We start from the raw sequence: 24,538 nt of genomic DNA on the forward strand, positions 1-24,538 counted from the left end.
CATGCACCTGTGCACATTTGATCCGAAAACATGCCTCTGTGGTTTTGTCTGCACCATAACAAGTTTCTCTTTGTGTTATGTTGATCATGGCCTTTGTTTTGTTTTTTAAATCAGGCACATCTATAGTTGAAGTTTACATCCATACTGTATCAGCATGGGACACTGTCTGACTACATTTTTTTCAGATGGAAATTTTGTCTTCGGCCCTTCCTCGGTGTAGTGTAGTTAGAAGTCCAATGCCATTTATATTAATGCACAACAAATATGTATGATTTGAAGAAAATGTACAAATACATTCAAAAACAAAGACATGGTCTACTTCGTCTCTTAGGAAAAACTAAAATTTAGCCTTAACAAACAGTTAATGTCAGCCATTTAGGGAATTCTATCATGACACTTTTTGCATAAATTAATTCGATCTAGGACAAGCATTAAAATTCAAGATTGAGGAGAATTCTCTGCACTGGTGTGGCATGAAGTATAAAGCTGGCAGCTTGAGAAAGCTTCACTCCATCTCAGCGTTCCATTTTAAAATTAAAAAAACACACAGATGAGTTTCATACACGAGATAGCTGTGCTTGTGTTACTTTCTGTGGAGTAACTGTAAACCACATGTTTCACACACTGTTTCTGGGAGGGCACTGCCATTCCTCAATGTCAAAAATGTTTTATACTTGTCTAATCCTACATCAAAAATCACGTAGATATACTTTTCACAAATGACATCTTTCAATTGGACCTACAGCTTTCTCTTAAGTAGCCGAAGACCGCAATCTCCACATCCTTTTAGAGAATTCCAGGCTTCAGTGTCACCTAATGCCAAAAATGAGAGCTATTTGAACAAGTTGGACCCGACGTCAAATACCCCAGCCTAAATTCAAACACACAGAGACACTTTTCACAAATAGAGCTATCTGCATCAGCACTTGGCAAAAATGGGAGGAAAAATTCTGCCCTCGCACCTGGTAATCATTACGGAAATGAGAGACAGAAGAGGTTAAAACGCTGCGATGGAGGAAAAAGAAAAGAAATTCACACTTCTGCGCTGGGACTTGCTAATGTCTCTGACCCCTCCATGCATAAACAGTTTAATTAACATGTATACATAACTTTCACTTTAACTGCTCATGGCATGTCAAATCAAAGTGTCTGTCAGTGCTGTGAAACAGGGAGTTGATACTTTGCAGGTCCTCAGTTCAAATCCAGCTCTGTGTAACTGCTCCAGCTGGCCAGAGAAGCTGGCAAGAAGAGATGAAGGCAGACAGACGGGCAGGTAGACGGGCAGCCGGCTACTCTTGTCAGTTTGATGAGGTAAACACCTCCCAATAAAAGCTTTGTAACACACAAATGAGCTTTGCCCGGGCCGAAACAGTATGTTTTCAGTAGAAAAACAAAGTAAGAAACTAAATGCAGTGCAACTTTTTATTCAGTCTAACAGGTTATAAAAACCAGGTGCCATAGTGTCACTGAACTTGTGAACAAATTAACACTCGTGCAAAAAATAAAAGGCTGCAGGTTTTCTTCTGAAGCAGTGAGCCATCTAATTGTACACGGTCTATCAGTGGTATTTGAAAACCAATCATTCTCCATTAAAAAGTTTGTTTGTGTAGCCTGACAACAAGGAACGCTGTAAATAAAAGAGGAATTTCTATTTTCAATCTCCAACTCAAACTACTCTAATTGGTAAAACTGCAGGCAAATACAAACAATCCTGACACTTGGAACTGGCAGCAATTTTATTGTTTAAACCTTTCAAACAATAGACAGGCCATATACCCATTCAGTATATTCAATTCGATGCTCTTTATAATGACACATTACAGTATATAGTCTGCATGTCAGTGTGGGGTTGGGGTCAAAGGACTCTTCCTGTTACCATTTGATTGTATTGGATTTGGAAAAGTGGATCAGTCGTTCTCTGAGAAGAGCTATTAGGACTCACCCTCTTTCTTTCCCACACACACATCCAGTCATTTGGGCTGTCACATTGAGGAGGGGACCCCCAAGCCAGCCTGCCTCTACGGATAGTGCGGATACGGGGGATAGTGAGGGATTAAAAAAAACAAAACAGTATACACACACGTACACACACAGACAGGCACACGTATGAACAGGCACACACTGAGGCCGGCAGCAGTACCAGTACTGGTGTGTTATGGCTCAGGAGAGGAGGGAGAGTTATTAGCTTAGCCCTGAACCACCTACTTAATATAGGGGCCGGCGGTGATCGCTAACAGAGCCTGGCAGAGGTGACAGCTTTTGGCCCTGCTTGAGGAAATCCAATTGAAAAGCAGCCAAGAGGAACAACAAGCCCGAAACAGATGTTGCTCGCTACCACCGGCGCAACTTGAGTACACAACCCAGCGGCAACAAACTGCAATGTCAAATCTCACACACACACACACACGACGGACACAGTGTGCATGGAGCACACACATACACTCTCAAGCCACATGATACTGTACAAAAAACACACATACAAAGGGGGGAAAAAGCACCATAAGTGTCCATTAATACATATGGCGGCTCATTTTTGGTGGAGAGCTAAGTTTTTGCATCACTATTTGCATATTAATAATAACACTAAGAAAGCCTAATGTTTATCTTTACATAAATAACAAATATAATGAGCTCCAGAACCTGTCCTATAGAGAGAATTTCAATCAGTGTCGTCAGCTTGACCAAGGTCGGATTAAACTAGTCATCACTGCTGTATTTACCAGTTAGATAGAGCACAGCATAATCAAAAATAAATTACATTATAATTCAACCTCACCTTGGTTAAACTCCTAAATCCACAAACACAAACACACATACTGGGCTTTTCTGTACAGTTTAAAAATGATTTAAGATTTAAACTCTATCAGTCCAAGGTCACTGAGAATTATATTGTTTTTTTTGTATTTTTTTCATTCTGAAGCACAAAATACTCCAGCAGCTGAACCCAAAATGGAATTAAGAGGAAAAGCACAACTGAAAAAAACAAAAAAACAACAACAACAGGAAAGAGTTTGTAAGTCTGTTAAAAACATCTATATTGAGCGGAGGCCAAAACAAAGCCTTTCCTCCAGAGAACAAACCCACCCAACCATCCATCCATCTATCCCTGCACTTTTCTTTTTTAACATCTTTGGCAGGGCATCTCAATGAAAACACAACGCGCTCACTCTCAAATCATTACAGCCCCTTGCTCTAATATTAATTGAGCTTGGCAAGGCTGACCATGCCTCAGTCATAATAACATTCTTTTTTTCTTTGTATTACTACTACTGCAAAAGTGTAAGGGAGAGAGGGGGAGAGGGATAGAGAGAGGGGTGGGGGAGGGGGGGGGGCTAAAATCAATTGTGACATATCTTTATTGCCAGTCGATGACAAATGACGGCACATTTGCCATTGCTCTGGCATTGTGTCAGTGTGTGTCATATCGATTTTACATCAGATGGACAAAGGTTATTGATGAAGTGCCTAAGTAACAGATGAGCACTCTATTTTACTTGTTTTTAACGTTTAAATAAACCACAATGACGTCGGGGAAGGGGGTGGACTTGTGTGGCTGTTCCATTCATTCACTGACACATGATTTTTTTTTGTTTTGTTGTTATCTATCAATTAATTCAATTTTGAGTCTTTGTGCACAAACTGGGTCTACTGCAAGACCGATGGAAGTGGGTAACTACACCCTGAATCTGATCATACTGCACACATGTGGTAATGTAATAGGGGGGGTGGTGGTGGTGGTAAAGAGAGCACAAGAAAGAGAGTGAACTGTAAACAAACTAGCTTTTAAACAAGACAATTTAGGGTTGCGTGTCTTTGGCGCCAAGCAAAACAGAGCGATGGAAAATTGATACAAACTTTTAACACATGGGTCAAAGCAAGAGTCTTTGAACTGGCAAGGGGGAGCACGTTGCCAGTGCAGAGAGATGTTTAATTAAAAATACTTAGGTATCCAATGGGCCTTTCTGGGGCGCCCCCTTGTCAAACTGTATGTGATCCCGCTGTCAATCATAGAGGGTGTTTTCTAATTGCATAGTTTTCCACTGACAGAGAGGAAAAAATGTTGGAAGACAGCTAGTACTGAGAAACAGCAGCTGGGGACTGGGTTTGGCTTAAAGGAACTGTACACATAGACACACATGTGTACACACACTTGCGTATACATACATTCTCTTACACTTTACTGACACTCACACATGCACTGTAGATACACATATTTATGGTTACCATATCAGTGTATAGAAGGGTTTTTGCTGTTACACTCATGGACTTATGCTGGGATTGTGAGGTAGGCAGAAAACTTTGATGAAGTTTTTGAACAATGCAGCAGCCAACAGGCAGGGATTTGTCCCAGTATGCTGGATGGTCATATAAGGTTGTTCTTATTCTAATATTACTGAGGACATTTTAAGCAACAGGTGAGCTCTCCAACAATTATATTTGGGTTATAAATGAGCTGCCTCAAATTCCGCCCCAAAAAGCTTAGGCCTGGCATGGGGTCAACCTCGGCACAGCATGGGGTCAATTTAGGCTTGGCGGGCTACTGGGCTTGAAATACACTGGCAGAAACCCTGTGTTGACTTCTCTACAACATGAATAGTCCACCTGCAAACACTTCCAGTCGGATGCAGACTTACACTACACACACACACACACACACACACACACACACACACACACACATCATGCTGTCCAGTTGTAGCACACTAAAGCCCTAACCTAAACCTAAATCACAAATACACTGAATCTGCAGAGTAATCCAACTAAAATGATTTTGTCCCCTTGCAGGGCATCAACTGGTGTTGACTTGTGGCACACACACAATAGCAGGCATACAAATCCTGTTTGCACACTCCCCTCAACCTAAATGTGAATACATACAAACCTACAAACATAGTATGTTTCATATGAAAACATACACTACACAAACATACTGTATATGTGCTCAGTGAGAACCAACATATACATACACAAATACAACAAGTGCACACACGCTTACACACATTCATGGACTTGTGTGCATCCTTTTAACACATACACACAGAGACAGTGGAATTTTCCTGGGCTAAATCTAACACCTGAAGCCTTCTTCCTTCATCTACATTTTGCACCATTTAAAATCCAAAAGGTTTCATTTTAAGCACACACCAGAGATACTGACATAATACACATGCACAAATGAGCTATTCTGAGTTTCAATCAATCATCAGTTCACCCAAAATTTCACAATTCTTGACAACTTCAATTATTTATTTTGCACTGCATGAAAATGTGCACCCACCAGTCCAACAGCAGTATAAGACACAGAGGACTGAGGCAACAAAGAAATAACTCTTGTGTTACAAGTTTATTCATTTAGTAATTTACGGGGATTTCTGACAGACAGTTGGTAGCCTGCCACCAACAGTCTGGCAACAGGCTGTAGATACACACACACCACCTTTGTGACATGTTCTTGCCGACTGCGTTTTTTCACCTGGCAGTGAGGTGGTTTACTAAGAAGGCATAATGTGCACTATTCCCCTAAGACACCGACTGCAGTGCAGGTGCCCCTCATTGGCTTTCCACCTGCAAACACTAATTGCATTCTTAAGAACGCATAACCTAGCCAAAGGTGCAGTTTCCAGGAATTAAACCTGGTGGTGGGTGAGACATTTGCCTGTGTTCCACCTGTACGCCAGCACAGCCTCAGCTCAGCTCACTATTTTTCATTGCAAATGTAGCCTATCTAACCTGTAGAAAGAAACGTGCAAAGCTTTGTTTTCTGCATAAAGAGCATTTTGTTCAGGGAACAATGGCATGTTTGCCCTTGGTCAATTCTTTTTGAGGTGCTCTGTAATGTGTCCAGTTATTCATATGCATACGATTGTAGGCAAGAAAACAAAATCGAAATCACCTGACAGGTACATGTGCACACACAAACACTCGTACACACACACACCTTATGCATGCACAGAAACAGAACACCTAAAACTATGCCCCTGACAAAACCGTGTTGCAGCGCCCTTGACTAACAATGACAAATGGATGCAATATGCAAAGTCTGAACAAGTTGCTTTTGGGTACAGAACAGGAAGAAGATTGCTCTGGGCTCCATTATGGGATGTGTTTGCTCTCCTGTTTCCCAGCTGAGGTGAGCCAATCTGAGGTTAATGGCATGTGTCAAGATCGAGAACTGTGTAGGTGAGTGTGTGTGCAATGTGTGTCCATATAGGCATGGGAGATAAGAAGTAGGAGAGAGACAGAGAAAAAGGAGAGAATCTTTCACTTATTTAGATGTGTAAATTGACCATAGGTGTCTTGCACTAGGTTATTTTGTTGTGACATATCTGACCGTATATGTGTTAGGGATGAGACTGTCTACAGATACATTATTAGGATATGAATAGAAAATATATATTTTTTAAAAGATACAAATTACTTCTAGCTTGTTTTTATCTGTGTGTGTTTTTCACATTTTTTAATATATCAGATGATATCAAGCAAAATCCTCTTTGCTGCTTTTCCTGACAATGCAGCAGCAAATCCATGCCTCTCAAATGTTGCTGTCTCTCTACTTCTGTCTTGTAGCTTTTTAAACTCTACATCTATGGGTCTCTGTATCCATGAATTTGTCTATGCATGTGCAAGCCCGTGTGTGTGTGCATGCGTGTACATGTGCTACAGCACCGCCATGGTGGCAGGGTGTATCCATCATGATAAACCGGCAGACTCGGCGACTGTCACATGCAATCACACTTCACTACGGTTCGCGGGACTTCAAAGTGAAAATGAATGGTAGTTCATCGACATGAGGACTTCATATATCTTCGTTTTTTTGCTTTTTGTCTCTCTTTTATTTTTTGGAAGAGACTTGTCTCCCAGCCCCCTTTTGTTCAGAGGATCACTCATGCTTTTGTTACTGTCTGAAATGCATGATGGGAAACATGGATTTTGAAAAAAAAAAGAAAAAAAGAAATTTGCTCTATTCATCATTTTCTATCAAGCTATTTAAATATGATAAAACTCATTTTCAATCAGACCTCATACTTATACCAAAGAAAAAATGTTTGAAGGTTTTGAAAATTTAAAGTTTACTTAAAGGACCATTTACATAATGTGTAGAGCATGTGAAGCTGTGGATGGACATAATGCTGTATAAGGCTCAATGTGACAAGTAAAAGACACAAAGACTCCGACAAGACTCATGATACAATATCAATTTTCAACTTTCTTTGATTCGCATACCGTAAAAACAATTTCCTATCCATTAGCAGGAAGTGACCAACATGGTAATTTCAGTGCAATCATTAATCACCACCTGTGGCACTTGAGTGCAGTGTTGTTGTTGTTTCAGTATTTACTCACGTTTTATTCTTGTTATCATTATTGTCATTCTCTTTTGTGTGGTAAAAGTTATGATTTTGAATAACAATGTGTCAAAACCAGCAAACCCAATACAACTGAACAGACAAACTGACAAACCAGACTTGTGTTTTAGTATTTTACAGGGCAAACACAAACGAGTACTAAGTTATAAGATGAGCACAAAATTACCAAAGGAAGTCATTTCATTATGTTATATATTAACATCAGACATTTATCTAATTAAACTCAAAATATCTTTCTACAAAACATATACTACACTTTATCAGAGTAGATTATTTATCATCAAGACCTCACAATTCTTGGAATAAACATGCCTTGATGGTAATGCTGAAAATGGCAGAAAAAGCCCCCTTTTAAGATTAAAAAGTCTACTTGGCATTAAGCTTTAATTGAACATGGCAAGTGTTAAATGTGATAATCATCAAATTTGTTTCCACTAGAAAGTCAAATGAGCCATAATAATGCCAGTGTTGCAGCTGCTGTAGCTCTCGCACCGCAGAAAGGCTTGCCTTTAATCTAGTAATGACTCTGAAATGACACTGAGCTTTAAAAAACTGTGGAAGATGAGGCTATAAGTCTCTCTGCCTCCCTCCCTCTCTCTCTCTCTCTGCCCTGGCCCAGGCCCTGCTCTCGCTCTCCAAGCTGTTTGATTGGCACATGCTTTCACTTAATGAGGGATAATTACTAAGGAAAACAAGTGGGAGACCACATCTGCTCAGTGTAAAAAGGAGTCCAGGCCTGGTGCAATCTGTCAGACAGGGCTTTCAGGTTGTGTGTGTGAATGTTTAACCCACCTTCAGTGGCCTCCCGCTCCAACACAAACCCTCCCAGACCCCTCCCTCCACCCTGCCCCGATGAGAAGCAGATTAATAGGAATCAGCATGTGGCTGTAAACACTCAGCGGGAAGAGTGCATATCTGTGTGTGTTGACGTGCATAGGAAATGACCCGAGGTATCTGTTGGGGGACAAGCCAGGGGCCACAGCAGGAAGGGCGAAAGGCCACAAGGGGCGATCAACATCCCAATCAGTGTCCTGCTGCCAGAGCTGTTGTTGTCCAGCTCCCATCGCCACTGTTTTGTTTACTTTCACACAATGCTGTATAGGGCAATAAAATACACAGGTAGCCGCCCTGCTCCCCAGACACCTCCACACACTGCCCATAAATCATTTCTACATTGGATTTACATTGTGCTAAATGGTCTCCTAATGATCTGCCCAGGTTTACAGGTAGTTGTCTTGATTATAGTCTAACACTAGAGTTGTAAAATGTGTCGTAAAGTGTCAAAGGGGCCTTTGTTGTACTTCATGGAGTTACTGCCAAAAATAAATTTGACTGATTGCCAAAAGTAAATCATGGTTGACTACTGCGACTTCTTTGTAGATGAATGTGCTCAGCCTATTTATGCTTGACAGGGGCATCTCATTCTGCCCTACGTCTATACATTAGCCAAAACAATTACATAGCTCTTTGATATTCACCTTTCCATTCATTAACAGGTCTGAGGGTGGATTTTTTTGATTAGTAGTCTACACTGAAATTATCTTGTTTCATTGGTGTGCATGTCTAAATAAAAATAATTTCATATTTAAACCAATTTCGCAATGAATAACTACAGACTCTGCAACTCTAATTAAATAAACTAGTTTTTAGAGACAGAGAATTGACTTATAATTAATCTCATAACTTGATAAAAAAAAAAAAGCTGCTGAAGACGGCACACACACATTTTCCATGTATTGAAATAATTTAGATAGAGAAGAAAGACAGGAGGATTTATTTGCTTTAACCTCAATGCAGTTAAAAAAATGTCTCACATGCAAATTGGAACTGATGTTTGACAGGCTTTTAACCTCCCGACACTCTCACCCCCCTCTTCTTCCCCATCCCACCAGCTCCCTGCCAACCACCCAGTAAAAGAACAACAGGGTTGTGCTTTCTTGCCCTGCGCTGACCCAGTTCTCACTAATTACCCACAAAGTATACATCAAAGAGGGGCAAATCTACAGATCTGGTGCAACATGGACTACCCCTACCCTAGTCACCACCAGCCATTACCGGTGGGTGACGGTGTGCTGATGTGTGTGTATGTGAGCGTGTGAAGAGGTGTGGGCCAACACAAAAGGCAAGGCAGTGAACTTATAAATAGAACGGTCATTGTTTCGACATGGGTAATTTTGGGTGTCGGGGCTGTTTCTGACACAGTCGGCTGTGTGGGTTGGATGGCGAGGGAGGAGGGGATGTGGGAGGAGTGAGGTCATGAAGTTGGGAGTCAGCTGAGGGGATAACATGACATCCACACACACACACATATAAAACCACACACACAGACATAACTAAAATGCACCAAAACATGGATGAAAATACAAAAACAAATGTGCAATAAATAGGCAAATACTCAAAAAGTACACACACACTGTCTCTGTCTCTCTCCCTCTCTCACACACACACACACAAAAGACCCACACACAAGTATAGACACAGGTATGGTGAGGCAGGGGCAAAAGAGATGGTTTGCTTTCTTATGACACAGGCTATTACTAAATTGAGCTGGCAGGTAATTCTAAGGCAAATAAATGCCAGCAGGTTTAACACAAGGAGAGGTCTTAGGGGTGCCGGCATGAGCAATGACAGGAATTTTCTCACCTCTTGACAGGAAGCCTATTATTCTCACTGCTTTATTTTCCCAGGCTCGTTTTTAAGAACTGATCTCTCCGATAGTATTTCACCTAACCCCCCCCCCAAAAAAAAAAAAAAACTCAGTTCTTCCTCATTTGAATTACCGCTGCTCCTTGTTCACTTTGGCTGGTCCATCTCTTCATTCCTAGACTTAATATTTACAGTACAAGAGAATGAAGGTGCTTTTTTTTTTAACAGCCTCTTTCACTGACTTCTTTTCAGTTAATTTCAAGGGTACTTAGGTGACCATTTTTATGAGGGCTTTTCCGTACACCACCGGTGTGAATGTGTATGGATGAATAATGGTTTCTGTAACACGCTTTGGGTATCGGGTTTCGATAAAAAAAAAAACACTATATAAATGTAGACCATTATTATTATCAAAAACCTTGATGCTAATAACCTGAATTAAGCTTCCATCTGTAAGAAATCCTTCCTTCAAGTATGTGAACATACGACATTATGAAATGTGCAACAGAGCGCTAATGTTAATCCTTTTCAAACATTAAAAAAAAACATAAAAATACAGCTAAAGATGAAAAGAGGAAAAAGGAAGAAAATAAGTACAAGTTGAGACAAAACACACTATAAATATACTACTTTAAAAAGCTTTGCTACATCCTCATTATGAGTGCCATCTCAGAGAAGCATGGTGGGAGTCTGCGCTGACCTTGGTATCCCGTTTTGAATATTGTTTTAATGCCGTGGCTGGTAATTGAGGATGCACTGCAAACAGTGGACTCTTTTTCAAAGGGAAAGTTATTTTCTCAGGCAATGGGAATGCAAACAATCATGTCATGCATTTATTTGTTTGTTTTTCCAACTCCCCCTCATAATTATCCTAGACACTAATTAAAATAGGGATTTATAAATAAATCTCGATGACTACCTATGACTACATTAACTTAAAAGTTCTCATCACCCTCGTAGTTTGTTTTTATCCAGTTCCATCCAAACATTTGAAAATCTTTTTGTTCCATTTTTCTGCATTGTTTGTGCATTTTAAATTGCACATTTCAAAAATATGTTAGTGCTCAGTGTCTAGCTAAAGGCTATTATTGTGAAATAATATGTGTTAATATGAGAGGTATAATTATGAGTTTATATAATTCCAGAGCTTTTTTTTTTTTACAATTTTGCTTAAATAAAAACATAAAAACATGAAGTGCATATATGTATTCCATTAATTGTACTGTCAACAAAGGATTGAGAATCAGTTTCTCGCCAGAAACTAGCTAAAATGTACCTTTGCTTTTGATGTTGTTGTTTTAGTGTAATACTGTCCCAAACTGGGAACTCTGACAGTTGTTTTAAGTTTTGTGTGATGTGCGGTAATGCCAACTCAGAATGAGGACGTCAGGGGAATATGGTTCCTGCTTTCTCAAACAATCAAAATGAAAAACATTTTCCCTTCATCATCTGGCCAGTGAGAGGTTTGTTATTTGTGTGTGTGTGTGTGTGTGTGTGTGTGTGTGTGTGTGTGTGTGTGTGTGTGTGTGTGTGTGTGTGTGTGTGTGTTGAACACACTAATTGAACACTCTTTCATTCTGTTGTTTTTATCTCTTCTTTACAGGCATTTCTTCCTGCAATTGAATAGTTCTAACTCAGATGATCAAATTTAAAATAAACATTTTTTTTTTCTTTTGAAAATATCCTCTACTGCAGCTCATTTACAAGGGTCTTAGTATCAGTCCACAAGAATTGAGTAAGTCTCTGTTACGGCATGGTACAGCAGGAAAAATGAAATAGGGAGGGGAGACAGGAAAGGGAAAATCTGGCTTTGAATGGGTCAGTTGTGCAGGTCCAGATGAGTGGACTGGAGACAAAATTAAAATATCTTTAAAAAAAAAAAAACTCCTTGGTTTGTAGCGGGTTAAGGGTGGTGGTGACATGTGGTTACACATGCAAACACACTCACACCCATTTACAATACTTGTGAGGTTTTACATTAAAAATTCAAGTTGATCTTCACAAAATTGGAAGTGCTGGGACACACACACTCTATCAGCAACTCTTCCCTGGTTTAGCAGTTTATTCTTATTTGACTAATTTAACAGTGATTATATTCCTCCACTTACCAGCCAAGTAGCAGGAAATACGGTCACAATCTCCTACTCCAATCACAATCTCCTTAGTTAATGGCCTGTTCTGTGTTTGCAGAACATTATGATGTCACCACAAAGTTGACATTTCACTATTTTGATATAGCCTAGAAATGTCATCACTTCATCATTTACTGTAATCCCATTTCACATTTATGTTAAGTTTTGTCATAACTGAATATTTGTGAGTTATGGCCAAAAATGTTTTGTGAGGCTACAATAGCCGTCACCCACCAAAATCAATGCAATTCATCCTTGAGCCCAAGTAAATTTGCCAAATTTGAAGAAATTCCGTTACGTTATTCCTGAGATATCAGGTTCACAAGAATGGGACACATTCTTCACATGATGCCTCCAGCCCTGGCGACATAACAAGTATGCCTCCACATCCTTATGGCCTTTACAAGAGCCACAAAACTGCGGGCTGAGTCAAGGTAATATTAAGGGCATAACTTCTCCGACTTGTATTACGAAGGAAGTTTTCACTCCTGCCTACCATATGGTACTGTACTGTAGCCAGGCATATGGCTGACCCACTTCGCTGTTGTATAGGTGTTTGTCTGGTAAAGTCCTTGCTGTTTAAAAAAAGTATTCGGTTAAATGAGTTGACCATCTCAACTCTTTTCCTCTGTGTGGACTGAAAAATTCCTGAACAACTGGTCTAATATCAAGTGAATCACCAAGCTACAAGTGTTTCTATAATACTGAACCACACATGAGAAAAACATGGAGCAAATGCATGAGGCAAAATGATGAAAACTGTCTCTCTTGTAATATTTAGTATTTTTCATAAGGTTCATTTTTTCTTTCACGGACTACAAATCACTGCAACTACAAGGAGGATGTGGTTGCAGTGAACATTACATTTTGAAATCGTAACATTTTAAATGAATCCTGCGACTAAAGTCAAATTGTGAAATTCAATTGTGCATATGAATATTTTATGAACTGGGCTTGTTGTGAGTTTATAAGTTACATTAGGTGGAGACTTACACATTCAGAGGACATTCAAGGTAGGAATGGTTATGGGCTGTTGACAGCGGATACTTAAAGCAAATCACAGTCATTTCATCCTATTTTTTTTTACTTTAGAGGAAAATCTGAAAAAGTAAGTGGACCAACAATTTACTAACTTAGGAGCTCTTTGAACCCAGGTGACCCCACCACACAAGTGTGAGCCTCATATGTAACTAATTTTGTTTTAACTGCAATGTGAATGTTAATCTATAATTTTGAGAAAGAGTCAAAAAATATCAATATCAACGTGCTCTTATTATAAATCCAATGTATATATATATATATATATATATATATATATATATATATATATATATATATATATATATATATATATATATATATATATATATATATATATAAAAGATCCGCAAATATAAATATAAAAAGTCACAGCCAGTGAATTTCAAACTGAATGTGTAAAGATCAAATCATCTCTGATTCTGGTAGTATATCAGAATAAGCTTACTTAAATGCTGCTGTGATATGCTTTGTGAATTGAGCTACTGTATGGATCGACTGACCCATCTCCCTAATTATATTCGTACTATAGTGGTACAGTAGCAATACAGTTTTGTAGCCATTGAGATACAGGACTGACAAAAAAAAGAAAAACCACTCTCCCTCAAACAATCACTTCACATGCTGTAAAAGCAGTGCTTACTCACACAACAAATCTCTCCCATATGGCAAAAATCAATAAGCAGAGCAACACTCTATTGATCATATCTATATCTTGGATACACTCTGATGTCATGCTCTACTAGCCAACTGTGTGTGTTTCTTTGTGTTTCTCTGTGTGTGCTGCATTTATTTCACTTGAAACAATATTCATTGAGGCCTTAAGCTGCATTAAAACTATGCCTCAGGTAAAAGGCTACTTTTCTGGTCGATTTTTCCCCCCATTATTAGGCATCTAATATGGCTTTGGATGAATCAGTCCATTAATTGAATCCTCACTTTCAACTTGTTACTACAAATGACTTCATTTTACAATTTGTAAAAAGATGTGTATAAAATCATAATACTGATTCACAAGATTGGTTACCATCTGAAAACATCCTGTATTAGACAATCTGCTTATGAAAACTGTGTTAGCAGTTCAAACTGGTAACACAGTTACAAAGTGATCACACTGCGCACCTTTTTCTTTTTTATGTACAATTACAGAATTCTTCACAGGCATATACAGTACTTCTTTCTTAGTTGGATTTAACCCTGAATGAAATGCTAAATATCACTTCTAAAGCTTTAGTGAATGCCTGTAAAATCCCATTACCACTCGCCACTCTGTTCATTTCATAAGAAAAGTGAAAACGTTGTCATCAGTTCCTGTGATATAAAAGACTTTAATGCAATATGAATGAAATGGCTCTGATAAATTCTCTCATTGATTTCTCTATAATTTCACACTGTAATGACAAGGCACAGGGTTGCCCTCCACAGGCAGTAAACTGGCATAACAGAAATGAAAGGAAACACTTCACAAATTAATTCCCTGCAAAGTTACTAAAAGAAACCACATTTACTTGCACTCTCTCATCAACTTGCACAGGACGACTGTTACCCTAATACTTTCTTTCCAACTCTCTAACAGTTCTACGCTGCTCTCCCACTCTCCTTTCTCTTTCCCCTACTGTCTGCCTCTGCAGCTCAAAGTTATTGATAGTTTAAAGTTATGGGCTAATAATAAGATGGACACTGCATGGCCAGGAGCCTATTATACCCAGGTAATGGATAGCAAGAGGGTTTTGAATGACATTGCCTAGAGATTGGATGACGGAGAGTGGAGCGATTTATAGGCTTCCCAATGAGCCCCCCCATCACCCTTCGCTCTCTTTCACACGTGCACACACACACAAACACACACAAACATGGCACCCCATGCTATTTATCTCGAGCTTGATAAGGAAGCAGATGAGGCATGCCAGTATTTATGGTAAGGATGTTCATAAAAACTGCCGCCTTTGAGTTGGAAGTTTGAATCCACTCAGGGGAACAGCATATTAAAAACTGAGAAACCCACTGATTTAAGACATGCATGGATGTTATTGACATCCTGATGAACAGGTTTGTTTGAGTTTTTAATTTTACTGCATCAATCAAAAAAGAATTTGATTAAAGAAAATCCTTGTCAAAGCAAAATGTTAAAGAACTTCTACAAATTAGTGATGAAGTGTAATAGATACAGATGCTACTTTTGCACAAGCTGCACTTCACCTGCCATCTGTTAATGAACAAAAACCCAAGTAAAAACCGGAACCTCTCAGGTCTGTGCAGCAGCAATGCATTCTTGCCAGGTCTAAACTATGTTTGCGCATAATGGCCTGCTAAGGTCTCTATCTTGAGAAAAACAGCAACAGGAGAGACACTTCAGACAGTGTTGTTGGGATGGAGGAGGAAGAGTAGGGGTGGGAAGGGCATCAGGGAGTGCAATGAAAAAGGTTTGTCAACATTATCTGTTTTATTGATTTAACAGTAAAGGCTTACCGCTTAAGCTTTATGTTGCTTTGGCTAGCCCCATTGAAAATACAACAGCTGCAAATAAAAAACGATTTCTTAAAAAAAAAAAAATTCAGCATTTTTATTGATTTATCTCTTATTTTTATCTCCTGCCTACCATCTTGGATTTTGCATGTGTTATTGTTAAAGTTTCATTCATTTCATCATCTTTATGAGTAGCCATTATGGTGGGACAATGTTCAACTACGCTCCCCGTCCAAATGGGATCAATGACACCGAAGCAGCAGTAAGGCTGTCTTCTACAGGGCAACTGTGATCTAATGTAGCATAATGCAGCGTCCAATTAACCCATTAAGAGGATCATTAAAGAAGAGGAAAAAATGGTCCATGTTCCAGAGTCTACAGCTATACTAGCTGCACATAAGCGCAATGCTTTGAGCCAAATTAGCATGCTGACATGGCATGCAATTATAACGCTTGTATGTTTAGTACATTCCCTGTCTGTTAATCATGTTAGAATGCATGCATTTGTTTGTGGGATTACAAGACCAGTATTGAATTCTACTGCAATCCTTCCAAGAGCTGTTAAGAAAAAGTCAGCTTCACTCTGGGATTAAGCAGGATCCTGAGAGAGGTAAGAATATGTAACACATTTCACACCTTGCTAGTGATGATAAAGTTACATGCATATGATCACCAAAGTCATTAGAATACATCCTCTGGGAACCATGATATCTGGTCAATATCTAGAGCCGATTCAAGTTCTTTTTTGGGAAGTTTTTTTTTTCCCTTTGGCTAACTTTCCTGCTGTGATCTTGTTTTACCAGTGCAGAAGATCAAGATGCAAGTACAGATACTCAACCCTTTGAGGTGTGTCCTATCTATCTATCTATCTATCTATCTATCTACCTACCTACCTACCTACCTACCTACCTACCTACCTACCTACCTACCTACCTACCTACCTACCTACCTACCTACCTACCTACCTACCTACCTACCTACCTACCTACCTACCTACCTACCTACCTACCTACCTACCTATCTATCTATCTATCTATCTATCTATCTATCTATTCTATCTATCTATCTATCTATCTATCTATCTATCTATCTATCTATCTATCTATCTATCTATCTATCTATCTATCTATCTATCTATCTATCTATCTATCCATCCATCCATCCATCCATCCATCCATCCATCCATCCATCCATCCATCCATCCATCCATCCATCCATCATCCATCCATCCATCCATCCATCCATCCATCCATCCATCCATCCATCCATCCATCCATCCATCCATCCATCCATCCATCCATCCATCCATCTTATCTTGATTGGATTCTTTCCTTACATTTAACAACGTGACATCTAGATGTTTTCATAGAAAAAACAATCCAGAATTTGTGTTTTATATTTCCTCTTTGTCTGCAGGTAGGTGTGTAGTCATAATTACAGGCCATGCTATCAGAATCATGGATGGTGGGGCAAGGAAAAGGGCACAACCTACAGAAAAAGCTTTGATTTCTATCATTCTACTGAGTGAACAGACAGAACAGCGGTAAGCACACCTCAAAACGTAGAACAATTCTCCAAAAACACATAGCATTTTAAGGATTACCACTTCAAGTGCCACTACACCCCATGCAGACCCGAGAGCAGTGAGGTCAACAGAGTGTGTCATTTGAGCAGCTTGAAGCCTGGTAGGGTTCCTGTTGTGCTCTGAACTGTTGAGGCTTTTGAGAAAGACGCACTATGCAGCTCTATTATTCCAGAGCAGCTGGTTGTGACCAGAGTTCTGCTACAGCTACCCAGAAGCCCCATCAACACACACAAACACACATAGCATAAAACAGATGTTAAATAATGTGGGTTACTTTATGTATTACAGAAATTATTGGAATGTTCTTGTCCTTTGCAGCATGCATGGCTGAAGGACAGAACATGAAAGTAGCATGCAAAAGAGGTAGCAGAGGGGAAGTGCTAGTATTTTCTAAAAAATTGTATCACTAATGTGTTGAAAATATTATGTTTCAGGACCAGTTTTTCTAAGGATTAAATAGATGCATGCATAACCATCCATGTGATGAATATTGGTGATGCATGTTCCAGAATTAAGAGTGACCGCAAGTTTTAACATATTAAATATAGATGAGACACAATGTCTTTTTTTAGAGTAGTTATGTAAGTCACAATCATTAATTATCAGGATGTTGAATTTGGCAGCAGAGGTATCACTGCCACCTTACAGGTCACATAAATGAAACAAAATGCAGTTCATTGGAAAATATATATACTGTATATTAATATTAATATATTTCTTATGTTTCCATCAATTTGTTTACTTTTTTACGACCTACAGAGATAATCCCATGTGCTAATTAGATTTGCCTGCATCTAAAAATCACATTGGAGATATATAGTAAGATATATATAACATAGAAGTTACATTTTAAAAAATAAAAAATGTTATCTTATAGAAGTGCCTCATCAGTACTTGACTTTAACATTACCTGATAGTGGGATGGCCAACAAACATTTGAAAAGTAACAAGTTAAAGGACTGGATTTAAGACTGGATAAAAGAAGATAATTAATTACAGTAAGTCTGGTGTTTTGTGCTGAGAAAGTTAAACAGATGAACAGAAAGGTAAAAGACCAACAGGGTTAATCAGAAACTGCAGACAGACAGCCATCCAGCTGAACAAACACAGACAGACAGACATGCATGAAACAGAGGAGAAATCCATATGATGTGTTAACATGTGAAATGGTGTTGTTGTTAAGAGCCCATGAAAAAATCATCTGTATTAATTACTGCTGCAACATAAAAAAAATATAATTAGATATGAGGGGGAAAAGAAACTATTTATGGCAACCGAGGGCCCTCCGTTAATGATCAGACTGAAGCTAAAACCTTTATTGATTTCCTTGTTAAATATACAGCTCAATTAAAGATACAGCTGATTAAAAGACAACTACAAATTGCAACGGTGGATCTGGACATGCTGGGGAAGCTGGGAAACTGTAAGGCACCTATTGCAGATGTAGAATTACAATTTTTCATTCTTGTCTTCCACCTAATAACTGCAGCATAGTAGAAAATGAGGCTACACATGGTTTTTATTCTTTTTCAATGTGAAAACCATTGTTTCTTTAAGTTGTGACCATTCTTAAAACAGTGCTGTGATGCCCACAGCTATGTTAGTTCTGGGAAAATCTGTTAAAATTTGACTGTATATTTTATACAGTTCTGAATTTCAGCACTAAAAGCATAAAGCCAATGCTGATAAGCCACAAACAACAACAGTAATGCTGACCTCTGAATACATAAAGCAAAAATAATCAAACAAACAATAAAAATTGACTTCCCTTGATAAAATGAAGTACCTGTTTAACACAAGCTCGACCGAGGCTCTTTTTCCTTCTTTCTGCCTCAGCCTTGTCACTGACAAATAAAAACCTTGACAGGCTATGTACCCTCACAACCAAAGAAGGGCAGAATTACAATGTATAATAGAAAACCTTTCTGTTTCTCACTAAAGAAAAAAAGCTGTTTCAACTCTATAAATTGTTGGAAGTTTTTTTTTAAGTTGTGCACAAGTTTTAGCTGTGTATTATTAAGTCTTACATTTTCTACCTAATTACAATAGTCATATGGTTGTTTTTTAAGAATGTTTTGTTCTAAAAGTAAAAGTTGTATTTAATGTTCCCAACAAACTTAAGAGAAAGCGATGCATACTGCATGCATGTTTTGAAAAAACCCAGTCTTTTTTGATAATATATATCATGCTTGCATTTGCAAAAAAAAAAAAAAGTCTGTTTACTCCTGTTTACCAACCTTTCTGTAGTGTTAGTTGTATTAATTACTGTAAGTTAGTAATAAAAAGTTCCAATCCAGAGTTTATTTGTGTGTGTGTGTGTGTGTGTGTGTGTGTGCGTGTGTACCTGTAGGGAGTTGAGGAGGATGAAGATGTAAGCCATCACAATGGAGAAGGGCACCAAGACGCCACATAGCCATGTCAGTCCAAGGATGGGCAGGAGCACCAAAACTGCTTTCACTGCAGCCCTGTGCTCACACACACACACACAGAAACAAATTACACAACAAAAATGTAAGACTAAACATACATTTGGGCAAACATACAAAGATACACACAAATTTTAAGTCACACCACAAAGGCTGAACTGGCTGACTGAGCTGAATTTAAACAACATCAGATAAAATGGATGTTAATATTCACTGAGCATTCTGCTTCCTCCTTGATCGTCTTGATCTCACTTCTGGGTTTCTCATCTTGTCAGTTCTTTTTGGACAAAACTGAGCAGCTTTGGCAGGCTGGGTGTTCCATATACAACATTGTGCGGCTGGGAAGGTTCATGGGGTGACAACTTCCCACCTTAAATCCGCCTTAATTCTGTTTAGAGTGGAATTAGCTTCCCGCTCAGGTGACCGCCAAACCACACCAGCTGTGTGTGTGTTCGTGCGTTGTGACATGGCGGGCTGTGAGCCCTAGTTTATTCAGCGGAGGAATGTGTTTGAATTTCCGAGACGGCTGCCACCCAGGGGTGCCAAATGGTTCAAGGCCTGCTTTGAAAACCTTCATAGAGCACCTACTGTGAGCCCTGGTGGGCTGAGCGAGTGAAAAAATATATACACTTAAACACAATTTTCACTGATAGGATCATATACAAGCCTGTTGTAGGAAATCTACTGGATCACACACTGCAGTTTCACTCTAATGACCTAAACCCAGTGTCAAGGAAAAATAGGAAGTGCAAGACAATAGCAGTCAAGATATTATTTCTGCATGGAAATCACACTCCATGGTACAATATATTAAAACTATTTAACCTTTTTCTGAGTAGTGTTACACAATATCTGGTCTTTATTAAAACTATTAAAAATAAAATGTCTATAATTTTGCATCTCATCATTGAAGGGGTAAGAAATTCTTTAACCCAAATATTTTACAGCCCATTTTTGAATATCTGAATTACCGTTCAATAAATATGAAGGACAGTGAGAGTGATGCTAATATCACATCACAGATGCCAAGATGATATTTTACACTGATGTTATTCATCTTAAACTCCCCCTCATATCTATTCATAATCATCATAATAATTTACCAAGAGCATAACTACAGCTGCAACTGATAGTGCCTCTGTTTCCACTACAGCAAGTGTGAGAATAAGACTCTGATAAATAGGAGTTTCGATGAATTTTATAATACCGGTATATATTCAACATTTCAGGAATAACACAAAGCCATTACATTGAAACTAAATGAAAATGATAGGTCAATAAGAGCTTTTAAATTAGATAAATCCAACACTTACACTTACATGTCAGAAAACCTATATATGAATAATTTCTATGTCAACACACATTGATACTAAAACACAAAGCCCTTGGATTTTTAACCATTACAAGTGGTTGTATTTTGAAGTCTTTTATATGTACAACGCTAATGCAATCCATTCAAAATGTATTCCTATCGTGTTTGATAAATGAGCCTGGCTGTTTTAAAATGACAAATCCAATACAAAATCTTCCAGCTGCTTTTTATTTGACGCCCAGTGACTACAGCTTGTCTGCTCCAAGGCCTGTGGCCTGGGTGAATAATCTTAAAAAAGAGGACAAATGGCACCTCCTTGTGGTTAGTACCTGATTTGCTCATAGGCTTGTTCCACAGGACTAGTGCCCATGGCCAACATGATGGACCTTCTCTTGGCTGTGGAGATGGTGATGACGACCACCCGAGTCAGTATCATGATATTTACCTGGAAATAAATTGGAGGATATGGAAATGAGAGCAGGCAAAGACAAATGGACAGAGATGAACAGAACATCTGCTCAACGATAAGGGTAAAACAGTACAAATTCGAGCAGAAGAGAGAAATGGAGAGAGAAAGAGGAGTATTGGCTGATATATCTGTGGGTATAGTAGGAGCTTGTAGGAAAGGAAAGGAAAGGAAAGGAAAGCAAAGCAAAGGAAAGAATAATAAAATAGAGACATATGTTCCTAATGATAGCTCTTTAAATATATTATGCAACCGTTATTGGTAGTATTAACTTATATAGTCTACTGTGGAGCTCTTTAGGACCACAGAACACTATAAGTATGCAATGGTTAAATGTGCCCAGTATTTTAACCATTTCAGGCTACATAATATAATTACATAATTTAATTTGCTGACCATGATGATGAAGATGACGGGCCCAGCAAAACCCCAGATAACGCCATTCTGGACACTGAGCCAACAGTAGCCGTCGGCTGAGTATTTGCCTGAGGCCGATGCCAAAGTGATGGTGACTATCAGCACCGGCAGACCTAGAGGGAGGGAGAGAGAGGAAAATAGATGCAGAGGAGAGGAATAAGAGATGAATGCAAGCAACCAGAAAAAGATAATCAGGGAAGAGGAAAGGATATGAAGTAGAAAGAGAGTAAAATGGAGCTACAGTAAGAGATTGCTGTGATGTTTTACATATTCAGAGTTACATCAGCTAGAAAATGTAATCAAAAAGAAGAGACTGAATAATCTGACTCTTTGTGAGTTTGCATCCATGATTTTAACATGTCCTTTATAATTAAGGTATCAATAAATATCAAAAACAAATCATGTACATTCATTGTACAGGAGTGAAAAGAATGGTTTGGTCTGAGTCGAGCCATTTACCCCAGCCGATGAGATAGTAATATTTCATGTGTCGATCCTCGCTGAGGTTGACTGCAACCACTTTGCTCCAGAGGAGCAGCCCCTCTACCAGCATCCAACTAAATGCTGCCATGAAGAACAGATGAAGCAGTGCTGCCACAAGTGTACAAGCCACCTACGAATACACAAACACAGGAATGCAGACAGATACACATCATATTTTACATTTCAAGGTGAAATTCCTGAGTGACACGCCGGAACAGCAACCAGTTGAATAAGCTTCAATTCCTGTGCCAAATCTTTAAGGGCAACCAGTCATAAGCATCATCAGAAATGTGTGCATGTTTCCTGCTGGGTTATGTATTGAGAAAGGATTGGTTTGTTGCACAATGCCCTGCATTTACATTATCTGCAAGGGTTATTCTTTTTATTGAAAATTCTCAAAAACCCAATGCAAATTTGTGCACTTAGAAGGGTTAAAGTACCTTTTGGAGAAGAACTCTAAATTTGTACAATGATTTAACCATTATACAGTCCTATATTATTATGTTAATAATATATATAAAGGAATATGTTGAAAATATTTTGTGTTGTATTCGCATCTCATATTATCATTAGCTGATTTATTCCTAAATAATGGTAGTACACAACACCACAACTTTTACAATCCAATCATCCACTGAATCATCCTTCAGCAGAAATTGAAGTACCTCAGAATAATTGCATGTAAATGGCTCTGGACTAGACAAATAAAAACCCTTGTTAAGAACTAAAAAAAATGACCAGTCAGCCTGTATATACACACATGAGACCATTTGATGAATTTCCAACAAGTGGTCATCTGCCCCCATGGGTAAAGTCCACTCTGACCTGACCTGGGGTCAAAGGACCAGAGCAGGGGTCAAACCAACTACAAGCTATTGAGTGACCACTAAGACTGATGGATTTGACAGTTGGGTTCACCTATGTCACATCAAATGCCTGGGACCATCAGTATGCACTCAAATCAAATCTCATTAAGCAAGCTATTAAAAAGACATTGGTGTGGACAAAGACTAAAATGTGTTAGACATCAGAAAAATCTTAAAGGGATACTTCACCCAAAATCGATAATTCACCAATTTTCTACTCATCGTCATGCCAAGTAAGGGTTTGGAGAACTTTAAGAGTTTTTAAAATTTTCATATTATGGCGGTGTAAAGAGCTCACTTTGAATCGTCCAAAACACACACACTATGAATAATCCAAATACCTCCATACTGCTCGTCCGTAAATGCGCGAGATTTGCTGTGAGATGTTTGTTCGTCGTTGTAAACCATTGGATGTACGATGTAAACATGGAAGAACATCTCGCAGCAAATCTCACGCATGCGCACAAACATCAACAGCGCCACTGAGAGCTACTGATACAACAAGGCTAAAAACAGTGATCAAATAACTTTTTTCCAAATAACTTTTTCATGTCGTGCAGGACACTTGGGTCAGTACGGACGAGCAGTATGGAGGTATTTGGATGTTTCATAGTGTGTGTTTTGGACGATTCAAAAGTGAGCACTATCCGCCGCCGTTATATGAAAATCCGTTGCCAGCCGGACCCCCTGGAACTCCAAAGCGTTTTGATGACTCCGAAAGTTCTCCAAACCCTTCCTTGGCATGACGATGAGTAGAGAATTGGTGAATTATCGATTTTGGGTGAAGTATTCCTTTAACAACCCTTTCAAATTTTATTATCCAGGGTAATTATTCAAAGCTTATGCTGCACTGTGTGAGAAGATTGTAATATATAAAGTCTTGACTTATATTACTTCATTTCATTTCGAAAAAATGTTTTGTTAAGCAGCTCCTATATCCAACTTAAAATCAATTCTTCATTCAAATTCTGCCTCAAACTGACATGTATCTGAAAACCATTTAAAGGGACAACGAGGAGTTTTGGAAAAGCGAAGTGTTTTCACACTACATTTATGAGCCTTCGCGCGCACCGTGAAATTCTTTGACCGGCGCAAGACAGACTCATGTTTTCATTCATCAAGACTTAAAGTCAGAGGTTGGAAGACGATCAGATACCGTCGTAGTTCCGACCATAAATGGAGATTCGGCGGCGTTATTCTCATGACTCGCCACGAAACCGAAAGTAAAGAAACTGGTCGGCTCGACCAGCGTTTCCACCACCACTAATAATAACAAAATAACGATAGAGACAAAACTATATATTTATCTAAAATGGGCCCATTAACAAGTGGTA

General features: G+C 38.8%; 1 protein-coding gene across 2 annotated transcripts in view; it reads right to left on the minus strand.

Annotated features, from left to right (window-relative positions):
* The window catches only part of LOC310985087 (adhesion G protein-coupled receptor D2), an 86,817-nt gene that overhangs the window by 48,901 nt on the left and 13,378 nt on the right, over nucleotides 1–24,538 (minus strand). For both annotated transcript variants that reach the window (XM_083970538.1, XM_083970539.1), the window contains 4 exons: nucleotides 22,315–22,468; nucleotides 21,835–21,968; nucleotides 21,302–21,417; nucleotides 19,579–19,699 (listed from right to left, as the gene is read on the minus strand). In XM_083970538.1, coding sequence (XP_083826664.1) covers nucleotides 19,579–19,699; nucleotides 21,302–21,417; nucleotides 21,835–21,968; nucleotides 22,315–22,468 — 525 coding nt within the window. The remainder of the gene's footprint in view (nucleotides 1–19,578; nucleotides 19,700–21,301; nucleotides 21,418–21,834; nucleotides 21,969–22,314; nucleotides 22,469–24,538) is intronic.

The sequence above is a fragment of the Trachurus trachurus genome, assembly GCF_905171665.1.
Source record: "Trachurus trachurus genome assembly, chromosome: 4".
Lineage (NCBI taxonomy): Eukaryota > Metazoa > Chordata > Actinopteri > Carangiformes > Carangidae > Trachurus > Trachurus trachurus.